The sequence below is a fragment of the Melozone crissalis genome, unplaced genomic scaffold, assembly GCF_028551555.1.
Source record: "Melozone crissalis strain CALT ecotype California unplaced genomic scaffold, PUWL_Pcris_2 ptg000006l_1, whole genome shotgun sequence".
Taxonomy (NCBI): domain Eukaryota; kingdom Metazoa; phylum Chordata; class Aves; order Passeriformes; family Passerellidae; genus Melozone; species Melozone crissalis.
The window spans coordinates 16,734,897-16,753,635 of record NW_026535784.1 but is presented as its reverse complement, the minus strand read 5'-3'; the positions used below and the strand labels follow the sequence as shown (position 1 = coordinate 16,753,635).

The window sequence follows — 18,739 nt, the reverse complement described above, 5'->3', positions numbered from 1 at the left end:
TCCTTATATAGTCCCTGGGGCTGATCTTGCATCTGTTCATGGGGCTATTCCTTCCAACACCTACTCAGCAGCCTCCTGATTGCTGCTGTCTTCCCCTCCTTGCAGCAAGAGGCTCCTTCTCATTGCTCAGTCTCACATAATTCTTTCACATTTGGCCCTTGGGCAGTAGTGATCGTTTGAAGCCAACTGAACAAGAGGAAAAAATCCAAACTAATTCATCTTCTCCCCCTCACCCTCAACATGCACAGCTAGGAGAAAAACCTAAAAATACCCCCTCCTCAAATCCTAAGAAACTGGCTAGGAAAGCAGTTCTTCAGGAAGAAGACATGAAAATCAGGACTGTTTGAATCAAGTGAGGAGAGCTGCCAGATAATTAATCAGAGTATTTTTCACACCTCATGCATCAACCAACCTTTGCTTCAATCCTGGGCAAAATCTAACTAAATAAGTGAGAATATACCAACCATTTTTTTCCTCTGGATACTAAGCTACTTGAAAGCACTCCATATGTAGCCACACACAAACTGATGAGACCCAACCATGCTGCCTGCATTCCCTGACTCAGAACCTGCTGAACACTGGGGAAAGGCAACCAACAAACTCAGCTCTGCCATCGGCTGCTGCCTGTGGATACTGAAGGCACAAACTAGAGTTACTTCACTTCCTTACATTCAGCTGAATTTAGACTGGCTGAATAGGAAAAGAATACAGCTGTGCATACTAAACAATATTTTCCCAGACAGAAAGGACAGAAAGCAACCCAAGACACAAAGCCAGATCAGCAAACCCTCACAATTCTGAAATGTGGCTGCCAGCAGGTGACTGACATTATATTCAGACTGAAGCTGCAGGTGTCTTTGAGAACTGCTGCATCTATTTAATATAAATTAAAAATTCACTCACTGGAGTAAGAGGATCTGGACCTACCCAGCCCAACTATAATCTCTCTATTTCTAAAATATGTGCCATGAATCAATAATGGAGCAACGATTTATTTAAAATTAGGCATTATTATTACAAAGGGTACTATATTTTCTATGTGAAATACATGCTCAGGGGAAGAAGGTGAACATGGATGGCTTTCTTTTTACTAGGGAAGAAACATCTCTCCACCTTCTTGCACTCACTGATGTCAGCCTGCCACGACCAAACAGAAGCTTTAATTCAGGTAGAGCTGACTACGACATTTTCTGCATGCTACTTTTTACAGATATAACACAGTGGCAATCCTCCTCAAGGATTCTCTTTCCCAGCTTTAAAAACCCTGTAATTGCACACACTCTATTACTGGCCTTAAGAATGCCCAGCTCCAACAGCAGCTGATGGATCCAAGATGACCTTAGGAGAGTCAGTCTTTGCAGAATCAGCTCCAGGTTTGTATTATGCTCAGAATACACAAGCTAAGTAACATTTAGCTTACCATCATGAGGATTTTAACAGGAGCAAATACCACATTCCTTACTTGCTTCTCAGTTCTTAGAAAAGAGTTTTGCTGCTCACCTATCAAGGCAAGGGCATTGCTAACCACACCAAAGCAGGGCAGGAGTGGAAACACGTGTGGAGTAGCACAGAAAGCTATTCCACTACTACTCCATCATTACACAAACATGCTGGCAGCAGGAGCACCTTCATCAATTACACTGCTTATCATGGGACAAAGTCTACTAGCTCTCAGTCATGGTTTGGTCCTTCTGCTCTAGTTACAGATAATTCATTCCCCTGGAAATTTATTTCTGCTGTTACTAACTAGTGTAATTGCATTCTGCAATTGCACAACTACCTACTAACTTGCAGTAACTTTCTAAAAGCTTTCTTTAGAAGCCCAAGGTTTCAGGTAGTACTGTTTTAAACTATTTAATATAAACTTATTTAGAATATGTAAGCCAATTCTCACTAACAAGTAATGCTCTCCAGAGAAACAGGCAAGTTTAAGTTAAGCTTTGGTAATTGCAATTAAGTTATCAAAGAAGTAACTGCCATCTGTCAGAACATCTGCTTTGGTGTCTGCCACTCCAAACTCCAAGATGGGAAAACGCCACCCGAAGCTGCAAATCTTGCTTTACCGTAAACAACATAGTCCGGTTTTCTGCAATGTCAGTTGGCTGCACAACACTGTGTCCATAGATGAGTTGACTTTTTAGGTTCAGTGAAATTGCATCTTCTTCAAAAGACCTGACAAAGCTGTTACTCCTAAGGCTTCCCTCTTGGAAATCCTTCTTAAAAGCAAAGGAACGAAGTCCAGGTTGAGAAAAAGATTTCCTAATTGGCCTTTTTTCCTCCTCTTCATTGACCAAGGGCTGGAACACAGACCGCAATTTGCTGCTGAAAGAGAAACCTCCAAAGTTATTGGCAGTTTCATGTTGCTGGGATGATGAGCTGAAATCTGAATTTTTTGTACAACTTGCACGATTGAATTTCTCAATGCATTCATCTATGAGTGCTGGAGGTGCATTTTTATGTGCTACTGTTACCCGTCCACAGAAGAGCACCTCAAACTTTTTGGTAAAAGGATCTTCAACATCTGAGAGATTATTCTGAAACTCTTCTTGACGGGCAATTTTTCCAGCTTGCCGAATAGAGCTTATAATCTCAGGCACCTACAAGAGGGGGGAAAAATACACATTAGCATCTGGTATTTTATGACAAACAAATTGCAAAATCAAGAGGCTCCCTGTTGTGATTTTCCTGGAAGGATACTTTGATTTAGTTTCAAAAATAAAAGACGAGTTGAAGTGATGCTGCATTTATTAAAGAGACACATTACAGCAGTTAAACAGTGAGAAGAGGAATTTCTCATTTGTCTCCTTGCCAGGAGTTCATCATCATCAACACTTTGTCAAAAGAACTTTATCCCTTGCAATGCTCTTCTCATCTTCAGTAAAACTTTTGCCACTGAAGCAACCTTTATAATGTGACACATTCCAACCCAAAATGAAAGATAAAACTACTTCAAAAAGCATACAAGGAGCCATGGACTAATTAATTGGTAAAGTTATTTATTCTGTTATTTTTCACTCCCTTCTCTTACTCAAACACTCATGTCATGTAGGTTAATGAGTCTCTTGCAAATTTGCTTTCCCCTTCATAATAGCATATTACATTGTTATGGCAGTTTGGTGGGGTTTTTTAAAATGTAAATAGCTGTATTTTTTAATAACTATATTCATTGTTTTACATGGTCATTTTTATTCTACTATCCTAGATGACACTTTTAAATATTATTACCTCACATACAGTATGACTTGCAGGGCAACTGTATGAGACAGCAGTCTGCTACAGATCACAGATGTTGTAATTAGAACCCAAACTGCCATGTGACACATGAGGGACAGTAAACGGTCTCAGCTGCTGATACGGTAGTGATAGGCATATGCTCTCTGCTAAGCTGCTGTGAGGCCAATGCTTGGTTACATCACACTGCTTTGACTGACCCAGGGGATTAAGGTTCTTCTGCAGTCTGTGCTGCTCCTGCGGTAACGAAACATGTGAAGCCACCATCTATGATTACAACTCCTAATTCTGCCAGTTTTATTTACCAAATTTACTTTGAGAAAAATCCACGCAAAGTGTGCTAATTTCCTGACAAAACAGATTTCCCCTGTCAAGCATCAACTGGAACTCGCTTTACTTAGAAATTTTTGGTTGCAGATAGTGCAGAAGGAAGCCCAGGAACGGCAGACTAAAATAGCAGCCCAGAAGAACCACCTCCCCTATGAGAAAAGGCATCCCTAAATCCAGAGAATATTTTGGAGACCTGGCCTCTGGTTTTTTTCAGACATTTTTATGGCTACCTATTGCTTAATCATAATGCAGTAATGTGCATAAACCAACTGAGGAAACCGCAAAGGACTTTGAGGGGAAAAAAAATCTGAACTGTGAAAATTTAATTAATATTCTGGGTGCTCATAAAGACCTCAATATTATTCCTTTTATAGACAAAGAAACAAAGATAAAGATATGGATAGATAGGCAGGTAGGGAGGTAGATAGATAAAGAGAGAGAGAGAGAGAGAGAGAGACAGACAGACAGACAGACAGACAGATACATAGATATTCACATGCATATAGCTAGTGGATTTAAAACAGTAACACATTACAAAATAGGAACTCGGGAAGCATTACTTCACCCTTCAGCACAAGGCATGAGTCATTAGCTAATCTTTCAGCAAAGACAATAGGGAAGAATGGGCAAGAAAAGCAGGATCAGGAATTTTTAAGTCCATTCTCTGATATGTCACAAATCAGTCAGAAAGCCTTGGGCTCAGGCAGCTTTGTGCTGAACTTCATCATATGCAAGAACAACATTGAGGGTATAACAAATCTTTAGTACCTTAAACAATATGCATTTGCTCTACAGTGAGTTTAAGGTCTACCTCAGTTTTATTTACGCAACACTCCTTCACAGAAACAATTCTGAGTGGCATAACATATCAGAATTACAGTAAAATGTAAAACTTCATTCAACTCACATTAGAAGCTGCAACTGCTTTAGCAATTTTTAATAAACATGTTTTACTCTTGTGGGAGTGTCTGGACTCACCAGCCACGGGCAATTTTGCTACTGAGCTGCCCAGGATACATGCAGAGACCAGCAATCCCACCTCCACTTTTGCTGAGGCTGCAGAGGCAGCAGCAAAGGACTGAGGCATATTCTGAACTCTGCTTACTTTGGTAAAGCCAGGAACATCAGCTCCCAAAAGAGGACCACTATCTCAATCACAATTAAGCTTCCCCAGCTATACACACCTCAATGACTGTAAGGACAGTTTCCAGCAGTGCAGGTGCTGCAAGGGTTACAGCTGAGCTAAAGCCCTGACAAGGCATTAGGGATCCAGCACATCTATGCACTTACTGAATTTAACTTCTTCAACGTTTTTTGTTAACAAACACCTTGAACATTGACAAAATAGCCATTCAACAATAGCTATATTTTATATACAGACAGTACCTAGGGAAAGACACTACATCACACAGAAGGACTTTGCAGTAGTTAATAAACTTTGTGTCTGAGGAGACCAAGCAGGCCTCTTGATGAAAAATTAAGGGGAGTATTTATTTATTTATTTTCACACATGCTAGGGCTTGAATCATGTCATTGATAAGTAACAGCTGGCTTCCGTGCTACACTTACTAAAAAACACAGACTCTTCTGTTCTCATTTACAGACCTAAAAAAATTTTCAGCCTGCTAATAAAATTTTATTACTTATGATTAGGCAATTGATGTAGAAGCAGCAGAAGCAGCAGATCATCACCTCACTTTCCTGTGATACTTATGTATCTTAAACATTTATCTATTTTTATTAATAAAGACAAGTTCCATGATGAATAAAAATACAAATCCAAAATACTTATTGCCCAGGAACTGCTCTTTGCCTAATCAAGATTTGTGCTCTTTTTATCTACCTCTACCACTCCAGACTTTTTATGCAAGTATGGAAAATGAACAATCCACTTGCCCTCTGTATCCTCTGACACTGGCTCTCCAAGTGAACAGGCCTGGATGCTTAGTAAATAAACATGAAGTAAACAGTAGTTAAAAATAAATATAATTATTTCAGGTTATTAGAATAAAGATGTAGGCTTTATCTTGGCAAATGTTTATTAAGCACAGCTGGAACATTTCCAGATTAAGCAGCATGCCACTGGGTGATCAGTAACCACATCTCTTGCAAACCACCAAAAATTAATTAGGATGTAAACAGAATCAGGTTTTATGGCTCTTCAATTTATATCAAAAAGCAGCAAGGATGAAATTGCTCCTGAATTAAGTTAATGTTGCCTGGAGTCTTTTAAAGGCTGTGGGCTCTTTCAGAACACAAGAATTAGATACACAATATGTTTACATAAGATATATTATATACACAAGATATTTATCTTTTTTGTTTAATTACAAAGGTAACTTAATTACAAGCTGGCATAGGTTGCCCAGAGCGATTGCAGAGTCTCCATCCTTGTGGATAAGCAAACTCTGACTGGACATGGGCTGAGCAGCCTGCTCTGGGTGACCCTGCTTTGAGCAGGGGGCTGAACTAGATGGCCTCCTGAGGGGCCACCCTCTGTCACCCTGGGGATTTAGATACCAACTGCTTTTATACATGCCTACTGGTAATTGTGCCTTCTAATCTGAACTTGCTAAGACAGTGAGAAAAGATTGTTGCACACAGTTAGGATTTCTTCCTGCCATGGAAATCCTCTTTTCTAGCATACTTCTATTCTTAAGTGTTTTCTGACTTGTTTATTAATACAAATATATAATTAGTGGGTAAAGATTATTTCTGTAGTCAGAAAAACCACTGCTGCTGACCTAAAATTATTTCCCCAAACCCACAAAACTATGTACAGAACATCAGTGTAAGCAACAATGAACCTTTACCAAACACAGCATTACCTTCTTAATCACCTCAGGCCAAATACACCTGCTGAACAGAAGACACAAATGAAATGTACTAGGGAAAAGGTTTTGTTTAGAGTGTCTGAATTAGATACAGAAAAAGATCATGTATCTATAACCATTAAAAATAACACTGGACTTGTGGGTTTTTTTAAAAGCAGACCACATTATTTCTGCTATAATGAAAATGTTTACTTTGCAGAGACAAAGCAGGGAACTGAAATGCTGAGTATTCTTGTGACTTGGCTTGTGGCTATTCAAGCAAAATACAAACCAACACCTAGGACTTCCTAGTGCATGTTACTCAGTTACAAGACAAATAGCTACAGCTTCTATGCCATGCACCAAATAAATACAAAAGGCAGTAATTTTTAAGCATGCATGGGTTTGCTGCATCGGAAGAACAAAAAACAGCTCTTCCCCCTCACATAAATTGCAGTTGCATTTTTACCCCTTGAAACTAGCAGTCACCCTGAAAGTTTACATACAAGCATGTAAGAGGTCAAGGTCTTTATCCTGTCAGTAGATGTAAGAAAGAGTTAGAAAATATTTTAACGAACAGAGCACAGTAACAGCCAAATGCAACAGCTGACTTTTGGTAAATAAGACCAGACTAAAAAAAAAAAGATTAGTTTCTATTATACATAGTAGCTAAAAAAGCAAAACGTGCCACAGAAAAAGAACTGCTAACACATCAGCTAGGAGGACTAGGAGAAAAAAGAAAAAAGTGGGATAATTTATTATTCTAGATGCTACGCAATGTTTATACCTGCAGTACAAATCCACCTATTTATACCTACCAGTCTCTGCATAAGGCTCAAGCACCAGCTTAACGATTTCAAGGACATAGGGGGTTTTGTTTAACCTAAGCCAGACCTGTGCTGACAGGAACTGGTCTTATGCAACAGACTCCAGAAACTGCTGGAGACTGAAAAACATTAGGGTCAGATTCTTAGGCTGAACCTCAGACAGAAGGTCTCATACCACGCCAGCTAGAACAAAGCCTTGAAAATCTTTCACAAAACTCTTGAAACAAGTAGATGATTTGATTGAATTTTGCTAGCTTACTCAAGCAAGAGAGGACATCAGAATTATTTTTAAGTGCTTTTATTTGCTTTCCTTTCCTGATCAATAGAGCAGGCTCAATAAAAATATGTCAAGAAATCTAATGCTGTTTGCTGTTAGTATCTTTCCTTCTTGATTTTAGTAGAGAGTATTACTATAGAAAAGATAGGGTACACAGCTATTTATGGGAGAAGCTATGTCATGGGAGAAGCTCTCTATTTGTATCAGGACAGACAGCAATATTTTTGTCACCTCTAAGTTATTTACAATCATGGAATATTTGTAAAAGCAGTAGAATGAAGAAATTAAAATAATTTTTTTAAACATATTGTTTTTAAATATTGTTTTGTAAGCAACACAGATAAAAGGTAACATAGCACGTTATTTACTTGCATTTTTAAAAAGACTGCAAAAAAGTTTTTATTTCAGTAGCTTGATATGTAATAAAAAGCAGCTGGTCTGTTTTCAGCACACTGGTGGCAAAATAACTGTCCAGAAATCAACGCAGATCAGCATTTCCTGCCCTTACCACTCCTTAACCCACAGTAGTGGTCAACTGACTTCTCAAACACTTTTCTCCACTCATAGGATTTGAAGTTTGGCATTTTTAAACCAAAAGCATTTTAACTAATATAGTTTACAGATACTCTTCTTCTTTTCAATTGAGATATTGCAAAATTTCTCCTTCCAAAATTACAGAATTACTTAATTTGGAAGTCACCTCTGATGGTGCAGTCTCCCACATAAAGCAAGGCAAAAGTCCAAGTTAGATACAACTTCAAACTTTGATGAGATGCTGGGGGTCACATAGAGCTAAGTCCACATAGGAACACCAAGACAAAATTTTCTTAGTCTCTGCCATTAGCAGAAATTCAAGGTAGAAAAGAGTTATAAACTTTGCAGTTCATTTCTATTTCAGTGAAAGGCTTTTTTTATATTCAGGGCTTATCTCAAGTGTCTTCACATGCTTTTTCTTCTTCTGTTATCTTGCTTAGAGACTGGTCTACAGTCTCCTACACCTCCCTGACTTTTTTCAGTCATTAACTTCAATTCTCATTTTAAAACATTTTAAGCCATTGACCCTTAATAAAAAGATTTTATTTGATTTTTATTCCTCCCACAAAACCACTTTCAAACCCAGATCTAATTCAGGGAACAACAGAGTTCACAGCTCTTCCAGCCCTGGCTGATGACTGTCCTTGCAAGCTCCTATCAATTCTGGGCATACCAAGTGCACCAGGGGTAGAACTAAAGTGACATTCTCACCAACAGCTCCCTAAGTACTTCAGACTGGCAGGCGCACAGAGAGACAAGTCACCCTTACTCCATGACTTCACCTCTCAACACATATGAACCAAAATTTTGCTGCTGTATCCTCACTGCTCATAAACCAGCTATAAACTGTGCCACTCTCAGCAGCTTCACCAGCCACACACATTGGTCTAGCACATTTCTCTCTACAGTGCAGAGGATGCACTGGGTGTCTCACTTAACCAGGGAACTCATCAATGTCCTTTGAAAAGGAGAAAAAGTTGGAGCACAACCACAGGGCTGAGAGGGGTAGCCAGGGTAACAGCCAGCAGGAATAACCACAGTGCAGGTGTGTTACTTAGGAAGGGCTGTGAAACCCACAAAAAGCAAGACAAAGGTGTTGTTTCAGCCTTAATAAGGGAGAATTCAACAGCTGAGTATCACCATGGGCCCATGAAAGGAAGAAGAGTCATACACATATTTATTTGTGGGCCTTAGGACCATATTTATTTATGGTTTCCTTAGTAAAGTTTGAATGGGCATTATACAGACAAAGGGATAAGTGAGGGTGATAAGACTAAGACTCAAATTTTGCAGGGATGCTTTAAAAAGCTGATGAATCTGCACTAAAATTCAGAGGATATTCTATGTGGGGCAGAAGAGAGTTCTCTGTTTAAATCTAGTTCTTTTTGACCTGGATGAGTGGATGAATGCCACTAGTAATGTCTGAGATGACTGACACAGTAAGCACAGTAGGCTGAAGAATGGAGCTCCATGTAGCCAACACATACTCTTTACAGTTTACATATTATCATGAAGAACTGTAAAGAAGACTAGACTTCCCACACACATCAAGTGCTAGCTCCAGAATATTGCTGAAGTACTGCAGATTGATGTCATGAGTACTGTATGCCACTTTCACAGTATCACATTCCTTTTAATATTACAGGCAAATCTCAGCCTGAGAACATTGCTCATGATTCCTCAGCCAGACAGAAAAGAGCATACTTTTTGCAAAATCATGTGAGTTTGAGAGCACTCCATGTAATTTAAAGAGGCACAAAAAGGTTTTCTTTCCTTTTGGAAAAAAAAAAAACCAACCCAGTATTTGCAGAATCTGTTGATGGAGTACTGTAAACAAGCTCAGAAGAAGAACTTAAGTGTACTCAGTACTCTATTGAAGTTGGACTGCTCCGTTTTGTGATGGTGCTTTCTCCCCAGGAGAGATGCATAATGTTGCTGATACACTTAAAGGGTTTCTTACACATGCTTTTAAGGCATACCTTATTTGAAGCCTGTAATACAAAAAAAGCTGGCTACTCTCCATGAATAAACTTCCATGTCCTAGATTGCTTCTTACTTTCAGACCCTTCCCCATGAAAATGCATGACCCAAAAGCAAACTGCAGTTGGCAAAATGTGTGTTTAGAATACCTCCAAATGCAACACCACCTGACTGGTTCAGAAGGGGCTGTTCCCACAAGGTGTGCTTTAGGGAAGAATACAGGTATACTCTGCCATACACTTGGTGTGCTTATTACATGGTGTTCACTAATTCATATTTGCCCAGTTCTTTCTGTCCTTACAATAACAACCATTTCTTTTCATCCTGCACAGTTTTATCAGCTCCTCCATTCAGTACCACAAACTTATATGGAACAACTGGGAAATAAATGAAAAGATATTTCAAATAAGGCATTAACATCTTCAGAAGTGTTTTCTCCATATTTTGTTTCAAAGGTTTCTTTTCACACAATTTCACAAATGAAAACAGCATTTCTAGTCTGGTCTAGTTGCTGTTCATACCTACAGAGTTCTTGGCTCACATTTTATAAGGTGAGTACTGAACAACGAGGCAATACGTGTTGTAAAGCAATGCCTAGAAATATCTGTGCTCATTCATTATCAACAGAGATGAAATCCTTTTTTCTGGGAGAGGTTGCAAGATGGAACTGCAAGCAGCTCCCTTCACAGGGCTGAGACAGGTTTGGGACTTTGCTGGAGGCTGTGGGGTGGGAAACAGAAGGAAGCCTATTCTTAAATAGCTATAAATGGAAAAAGACAGCAATGGCATTTCAAAGCTTTCAGTACAAGAGTTCTTTTCTGTTTTGATTTTTTTTGAGGCAGGGCGGAGAATTTGTGTTTTATAACTGAAAGGCAATATCAGGACTTAAAAAGGAAATTAGTAACTTTTTTTATGAATTATTAATCAGATTACATTTCATTTGTACAATAGCATACAGGCTCTGTCCTGGTCTCCTTTGTTCCTGGGCTTCTGGCAGTTATCAAAATTGGTACAACTGGCAAAACGGGGGTGAGCAAAACAAACAAAAGTGAATATAATTTCTTTACAAATTAAAAAAAGCCTGAAATTCTTCTGTCCTTCTAATCAATATCCAACTCAAATCAAGAAAGGAAGAAAACTCCATGTGCATCCTCACTACAACTAAGGTTATTTCTGACATAATGTTTTTGACAGCTGACCCAAATGTGTGTCAAAATCTCCCTCCCCTCAAAATGTATTTTGATGTTTTCACAAAGGAAGGTAGTGGGGGGAAGTCAAGCTATGAATGCTTTTGGTTGACATGATGTGTAAGCTTTATCTGCAGCAGAGTAAAACACCATCTCTTACTCTGACAACAGAGTTGACAGACTTCCAAAGCAAACAGCCACATAGCCCTTCCTCCTAGGGCTGCTGGTGGGCGGCACAGGGACAGATGATGTTTTTAATTGGAAGAATCTTACTTGAAAATTAAACTTACAAAGGCCCCAGGGGAACTGGAGCGAAGAAGCTGATCGGCTTTTTCCAGCATTCTGCCTGATTGGTACAAAATTCTGATTTGCTTGTGGATGAGCACATTTGCTGCTTTGTCATATAGTAACAGATTTCAGCTGCCTCAGGTCAACTCCCAGGAGAGCAGGATGGGAAAGTAATGACTAAACATCCCATGAAAACTACTCTGACTTTCACTTAAAAGAGCAGTTGGTTCACCAGTTTTCATCCTTCTTGCTGACACAGGAAAAAAAACAGAAGAAAAAAATGCTGATGGAATTATAACAAACTACAATAAACAATTTTTATATGATTCCATATTTCATAAACAAATCCACATCAGCTGCATGAACTGTTTGCATATGAAAAAATATGCTTTAGTCTCAAATGGTCAGCCCTCAATGACTGTATGTCAAGCAGAAATTGCTTTCACAGAATGATAAACTGTAGTTTATATTCCAGTGGAACATACCCTAATCTGAAATTCCAAAACATATTACCGGTTCAGGTTCTGGGTAAGTAACAACAGTTTTAAAGACAGGCCCCTTGTACATAATTGTCTAAAACTCCAAAGCACTTCTACAAATTTTCTTTTCCATGACTTGCATTTGAGGAGATTAGAAGCTATAAAAAGCTCCACAGAAACAAAACCAGCATGAAACATTTAGTGCCAACCATCCAAATTTCCATGACAACGGCTTCAGTGAGCTCACCTCATTGGTACTACAGCAGCAGACCAATAGTTCAGTAAATATAGTGAGGCAACTGTTAAGATCTGGTAAAAGTAAGACATTTGGCTATATAGCTCCTTGAAATAAACACATAAATTCCCCAAAATGGTTCATTGAAAAAGAAAGAAGTTGTTCAGTTTAGCTCAGCTTTGCCATTTTCAGTAGCATGGGGTGTGCCTGTGCAACTATGCATAAGCAGCCTGTTTTCCCCAAACCTGCAATTTCTCAGACTATCTGTACCTGAAAATCCTGTTTGGTAGCTGCATATCAAAGGTTTTCCCTGGAAAAAACCCCATGCTTTTGATTACAGTGATGGTGCTGCAAAGGTATAAAGAGAAACATTACGTGTCCAAAGCTAGCAACTTTCTTAGTTGGGAAGAAGCTTCCAGATACTCCAGAATAATGTTTAGTTTGGTTTTAAAATGTGATCATCAACATGTATGCCTACATACACAGTGCCCTGAGAATGGAAGGCAACAAATGTTTTTATACTCTCTTCACAGATCTTCAGTTAGTTACAGACAGAAGTCTAAGGCACAGAAATTCCAGATAACCTCTTCAGGCCTGATATTTTCACTAAGCACTAGCCAAACGGTCTATATCTCAATAAAGCAAAAATTCCCTGATGGGCTCCTAATTCCTACATCAGAGCTATCCATTGTGCCACCGTGTGTCCACACAGCCACACAGCCAAAGCCACGTGTATGCTGTTTGTCCAGCTTCTCTAACTGGACTCTCAAGTATAATCTGGTGTGATTATTTAACTATTTTATTTTGAACCAGGAATGTGTTTGAGAGTGGATTCTCCCATTCCACTTCTTGTGTGACAGACGACATTATGGGGATGTCTCAAAACACCAGAACTGTCACCCATTTACACAGAACTAAACATTCATTTTGTGATACATTTCACTGCAAACAGACATTTGGTTCAGAGCACCAAATTAGGACCAATCCAAAGTGAAAGTCACTTCCCAGAGTGAGGCACAGAATCCATCCTCAGCATCAGCAGCCCCCCCTTGAACAACATGTTGCTGTATGGCACTTACTGACATAGATGCAACCTACAGGGGATTTCATCCAGGCTAAGAACTGCAGCTTTTGTGCACTTGGCCAGCTGATCCAGGAATACTGGCCTGGCCTTTTGGGAATTTGAAAACACAAGGAAAAAGAGGCAGCAGAAACCTGTTGATATGCACTAGTCCACTGAAACAGGTCCACTGAAAAGGTGCCTGAATCTCCCTGTTGCTTCTCAACAAGAAAACCATGCTTTTCAGAAAGATTTTACTTTAAAAAATGGATACTAAGCAAGTTTGCAGATGACAGAAAACCGGGAGGAGCTGTGACCCTCTCAAAGGCGAGGAGGCCCTGCAGAGCAAGCTCAATAAACTAGCAGACTGGGCAATCACCAAATCTAGAAGTTTAACAAGGGAAAGTGCCAGATGCTGCACCTGGAATGGGGCAAACCTGGATGTACAGACAGACGGGAATGAGATGCTGGACAGCAGTGCCATGGAAAAGGATCTGGGGGTCCTGGTCCATGACAAGTTGAACATGAGCCAGCAGTGCCCTGGGAGGCAGGAGGGACAACCCTGTCCTGGGGGGCATCAGGCACAGCATGGCCAGCCAGGCAAGGGAGGGGATTGTCCTGCTCTGCTCTGGGCTGGTGCAGCCTCACCTCGAGTGCTGGGGGCAGTTTTGGGTGCCACAGAATAATAAGGGTACAAAGCTGTTAGAATGTGCACAAAGGAGAGCGATGAAGATGGTGAAGGGCCTTGAGGGGAAGCCGTATGAGGAGTGGCTGAGGGCACTCGGCTGATTCAGCCTCAAGAAAAGAAGACTGAAGAGAGACCTCATTGCAGTCTACAACTTTCTCCTGAGGGGAAGGGGAGGGGCAGACACTGATCTCTTCTTTATGATGACCAGTGACAGGATGTGAAGGAATGGCCTGCAGTTGTGTCAGGGAAGTTTAGGTTGGATATTCAAAAAAGCCCAGAGGGTGGCTGGGCACTGAACAGGCTCTTCAGGGAAGTGGTCACAGCACCAAGCCTGACAGAGTTCCAGAAGCATTTGGATGATGCACGTGGTGTGATTCTTGGGGGTGCCTTGTGCAGGGCCAGGAAGTTGGGCTTCATCCTACTGGCTCCCTTCCAACTCAGCTTATTCTGCGAAAACACTCCTACTAAAATTCTATATTTATGCATTATTGCATCTCATGATTTGTTATTGTAACTTGATTTAAAAGCAAGAATAACTGAAAGCAATTCAAATACAATTCAGTAGAGTTAACTCAATGACAAAACCAATACACAGTAGTTAAAGTCATTCCTCTGCCTCAGCTTCTGCTCTTTAAGTTCTGGCTGCTTTTCCCAGCTCTGCTGCCTCACCTCCCCATACAAATCAGTAAGCATCTCTTGACATATTTTGTGTATCTTAACTGATATGTAAAATACTACCAAAACAGAGTCTGAGAATGTTTTTCCTCTGAGTCATTACCATCCATAAGTATTTCAGCTTGAACAGTAGAGCTGTAAAAGGCTCCTAATTAAAAAAAAAGCCAAGCTGTAATTCTATTAATTAAATAATAATTTAATAAGTCCATTGAGGATTTACTTGTTAAGTCATTAGTCAACCTCTGTATACCATACACAACCTCAGCTCCTTCAAATTTAAAATAAAATGGTTCAGAAGACTTCTTAAAAGTATTTAAAGCTTTTATTAGATAGCCCAGTAAAAAATTCCAACAACTCCTTAAAGCAGAAGTTTCTCAGAAATGCTGCAGCTTCTACATGCAGGACGATGGGAAGTTAGGAACCATAAAGGTTCCTTTACCTGACTTTTCCCTAAGGATATTTCTATTTAAGGGACCCAGAGTGGAACTGGTGCTTTGGTGTTCTCATGAATACCTCCAGTACATGACTGCTTCGTTACAGTAGCCTTTCAAAAAAAGGCTATGATGTGAAATAGTCTTTTAAATCATCAATTGTAAGGCAAATAAAGTTAAAATGCAGTGCTGCAGACAAATGTATATATGGAAAAAAAATCCAAACAAACTCTTAGTTGTATTATCTATCTTTGATAGGGTTTTCCCTAATCCTGCAGGATTTACTAGTAGTTTTACTACTGGTTGGCTCAGAACATGTTAACCACATGAAGACAGCTAGCACCAACTTCCAGAGTGCCCGTCAGCAAAGAAAAACAAATGCTGTTTGACTAGAGGCTAAAAGTTCTGTTTTGAATTGCAGAGGACAGAACCTGCACAAAAGAGCAAGCTCAGCTACCTTGTCAGGCTTAGCTTGTTAAATCTGAAGGTCAACATGAACCTGAAAGAAGATACTCATGAGAAATTAATTCAGAAAGGCATAAATGATTCAAAAGAAAAACCTTGCTAAACTGCAATCTACATGGCCAGGAATTTCTCTGTGGAAAGCTCTGCTCCTTACTAAGCACCCCTAACATAGCTGACAAATGCAGACGACACTGCCCTGCTACACCTGTGCAGCCACACAAACGCCATGTTAGCGACCATATTCCAGCCCTCTCCCATCAAATGGGGAACACCTAAGCAGAGCAGGTGCAATTCGAGCCTGGCATGCAGAAAAAGAACTGGAAGGATGAAGAATAAAAGCAAATAGTTATAAAGAGAACTTAAGTGCTGAGTAAGTGAGGGGTTTCACCACAGGGCTGACTTCATTTCCAATGCTGAGCGCATATTCCTCAGTCATGAGCCGGGCCCCCGCAGGGGCGGGCGGGAGTGACTGGCATACAGAGAGCAGAGCATTTCAACTGCTCCGTGTTTGGTGATAATCAGCGTTTATCTGAAAGCTGTCAATGGGCAACAACATTTTACCCCAACAGAAACTGACCTGGAGAATCACACTGAGCAGAAATGTAGTGTTCTCTGACAAGGGCATTGTGCAAGCTTGGGCACCAAAACACAGTTCTGGCAGAAATCTGCACTTTCTCTTTGCTCCACTGCTGGCACCCAGCCTGGGAGACAAGCGAGGGTCTGTCCTTTCAGCCCTACCCACAGCGTCAATGGCTTCAAGGAGATTCTTCCACAAGCAAAACTGTGGCTTTTGAGCCTTCCCTCCTCAGCAATTCCCAATTCTTCCCTGGCACTAGCTCTCATTAACTACTTGATTCTTGATACAGTATGCAAGTATTCAAATTCCTTTACAATTAGGGTTATCAGGGATAAATGCACTAGCACAAACAAGAGTTGCACCCCACAGAATACCACTGCCACTTATTCACCTACCCAAATAATTTATCATAAGATGAGCTTAAAAGTAAGACAGGTTTAACAAATGTTTAAGTTTTTTTGGCTCTAGACTGTTTTAAAATGGCTGGTTATGAGGGCTCCTTAAGAGACCAAAACTTTTATTTGTTTGGCTAAAATGTAAATCATTCACTGAAGGATTAAAGATGACCAAAGGTGCTCAACTTTGCTGGAAGCTATGGGGAATAAAAGAAAGAGGCATGTCAGTTAAAATAGAGCAAAACATCCTCATAAGTGAGTGTGATACACCCTAGAACAGACCAGCAAAAAAAGCCAAAACCATCCTTTCACAACACTCTTAAAAAGGACAAAAAAAAAAAAAAAAAGCAGGAGGGGGTTACTTGGCCATCATGATTTTTAGTCTCTCATTCCTATTCATTCCTTTGCAGAAGGCAAATTAAATTCTTGTAGCTTCTGACCTAAACTAAGAAGTATATCATTACTCCCATGCCTGCTCCTCCAGAGGTCTACTAGGCACTCTGTTACACAAAGAATAGGAATAGTAGGAATGATGGCAAAACAGCAGCAATATCAATTCTAACACAGAATAAAAAACTGTATTAGGATTACAGGAAATATAACTGGCATGGTCCAATATTATTATGATTACTTTTTCAGTAATGTTTCATGGCACAAGCCAAGTAACCACATCTTGCTGCACTGAATAGGACAGAAACTTTCTTTGTTGATAGCTTGAGAGCTTCCCAAACTGTGGAAGGCTCACAGGCCCTTCCGAGTCAGAAATCCTTGAAAAAACCCAAACCAAACTAAAACTTACTTCTTGTTTTGCTGTTGGAATTTCAGAGCATCTACTGTGAATACGCCCTAAAATCTGATTTTCATAGGAGAAGGAATCCAAACAATTGGCTTTCTCAACTCAAGGTCCAAGAGTAGCCAACCCAGCTGGGGACAGCTACACTGTAAACCCATCCTTTTCTTCCAGTGCTGGTGGCAATAAGTGAGGTTCCTCAAGCTTCAGCACCGAACTCTATCACTTGCAGCTCCCCTCAGGAAGGAGCATCTCTTAATAATTATAGAAGAAACCTTGAATTAAATTGTGTAACATTGCTTTGCATGCTATCTTAGTTATTTTCTTTACTGGTTCCTTGTTGGTTTATAATCCTTCAGACAAAATAAATTGAAAACAGCTATTAAATTATATACAGTAGGTTTTTTTGTAACTTGACAGACAAACTATATATATATTTCATAGCTAGCTGAGAATCTGAGGACACATTTACTCAAAATTCTCTATACAGTTTCTTGCACTAAGAACTGTGCTGAAGAACAATTTCTTCAGCAATCAGTTCTCTAATTCTGTAAAGCTGCTTCTGAATAGAAACTTGCATTATAAAATTAGGCAATTTGTAAAGAACTAAGACAAATCTCTTTTTTTACTAAAGCTGTATTAAATATTATAGGAACAGAAATAAAATTATTTGTAACACTTGTCACTGTATTATTACCTCCTACTAATGAATTAATAATGTGTCAGCCTCCCATTAAAACTCTGCATGTGTTTTTTGTGACATTTTTCAAGCCCACAAAGATTACTTTTAGTAACAGTTACTTCAGTAATCTAAACTGAATATGAAGAGTCTCATGTATCTACCAAAGCACAAAACTGTATTTTCTACTCAGAGCAGTGCAAACATAGTTTACACTTCCATGAGACTCTGCTTTCAGGTGCTTAGTCAGAGGTTTCCTTTAAGTCAGTTGTCTGACTTTGTATCAAACCATGCAGGAAAAACAGGTATAACTATTCTTTTTTATTTAAGTAATTGTATGATAGTAAAACAAGTCAGTTCTTTAGAATTCATTACCCACAGAGCCATCATACAGGGGTTCAGCCAGCATCCATATGGCCAATGGGGGCAATGTCAATCCACATGTGACTCAAGTGGGGCTTTATCCTCCAGCCCAGAATGGACCCATGGCTGAGCCTGGCAGCACTGCAAAATTCAGCCCTGAAGGAGCCTGTGTGTCGGTAAGAGACAAGCTGGGTGCAACTGCAGGTAAAAATGTGTAAACAAGATATATTAAAAGGTAATGTTTATACAAACACCAGGGAAGTCAATTTCATAGCACATGGGAGTAAATTGCTTCACATGTAAATATCTGCAGGCCTGACTTACTTAAGTGGAAGGTCACTCATTTTTAAGTAAGAGATGCAAGGGGACAGCTTTCCTTTGTAGGGGAGGGCAGTTCCCTCCTCCTACAGTCCTTCCCTGTTCTGGAATGGGCCA

At 39.8% G+C, this 18,739-nt stretch overlaps 1 protein-coding gene across 5 annotated transcripts in view; it reads right to left on the bottom strand.

Annotated features, from left to right (window-relative positions):
• Positions 1-18,739, bottom strand: part of TBC1D1 (TBC1 domain family member 1) — a 92,814-nt gene that overhangs the window by 49,357 nt on the left and 24,718 nt on the right. For all 5 annotated transcript variants that reach the window (XM_054295765.1, XM_054295767.1, XM_054295769.1 and 2 more), the window contains exon 2: positions 2,064-2,597. In XM_054295765.1, the coding sequence (XP_054151740.1) occupies positions 2,064-2,597 (534 nt within the window). The remainder of the gene's footprint in view (positions 1-2,063; positions 2,598-18,739) is intronic.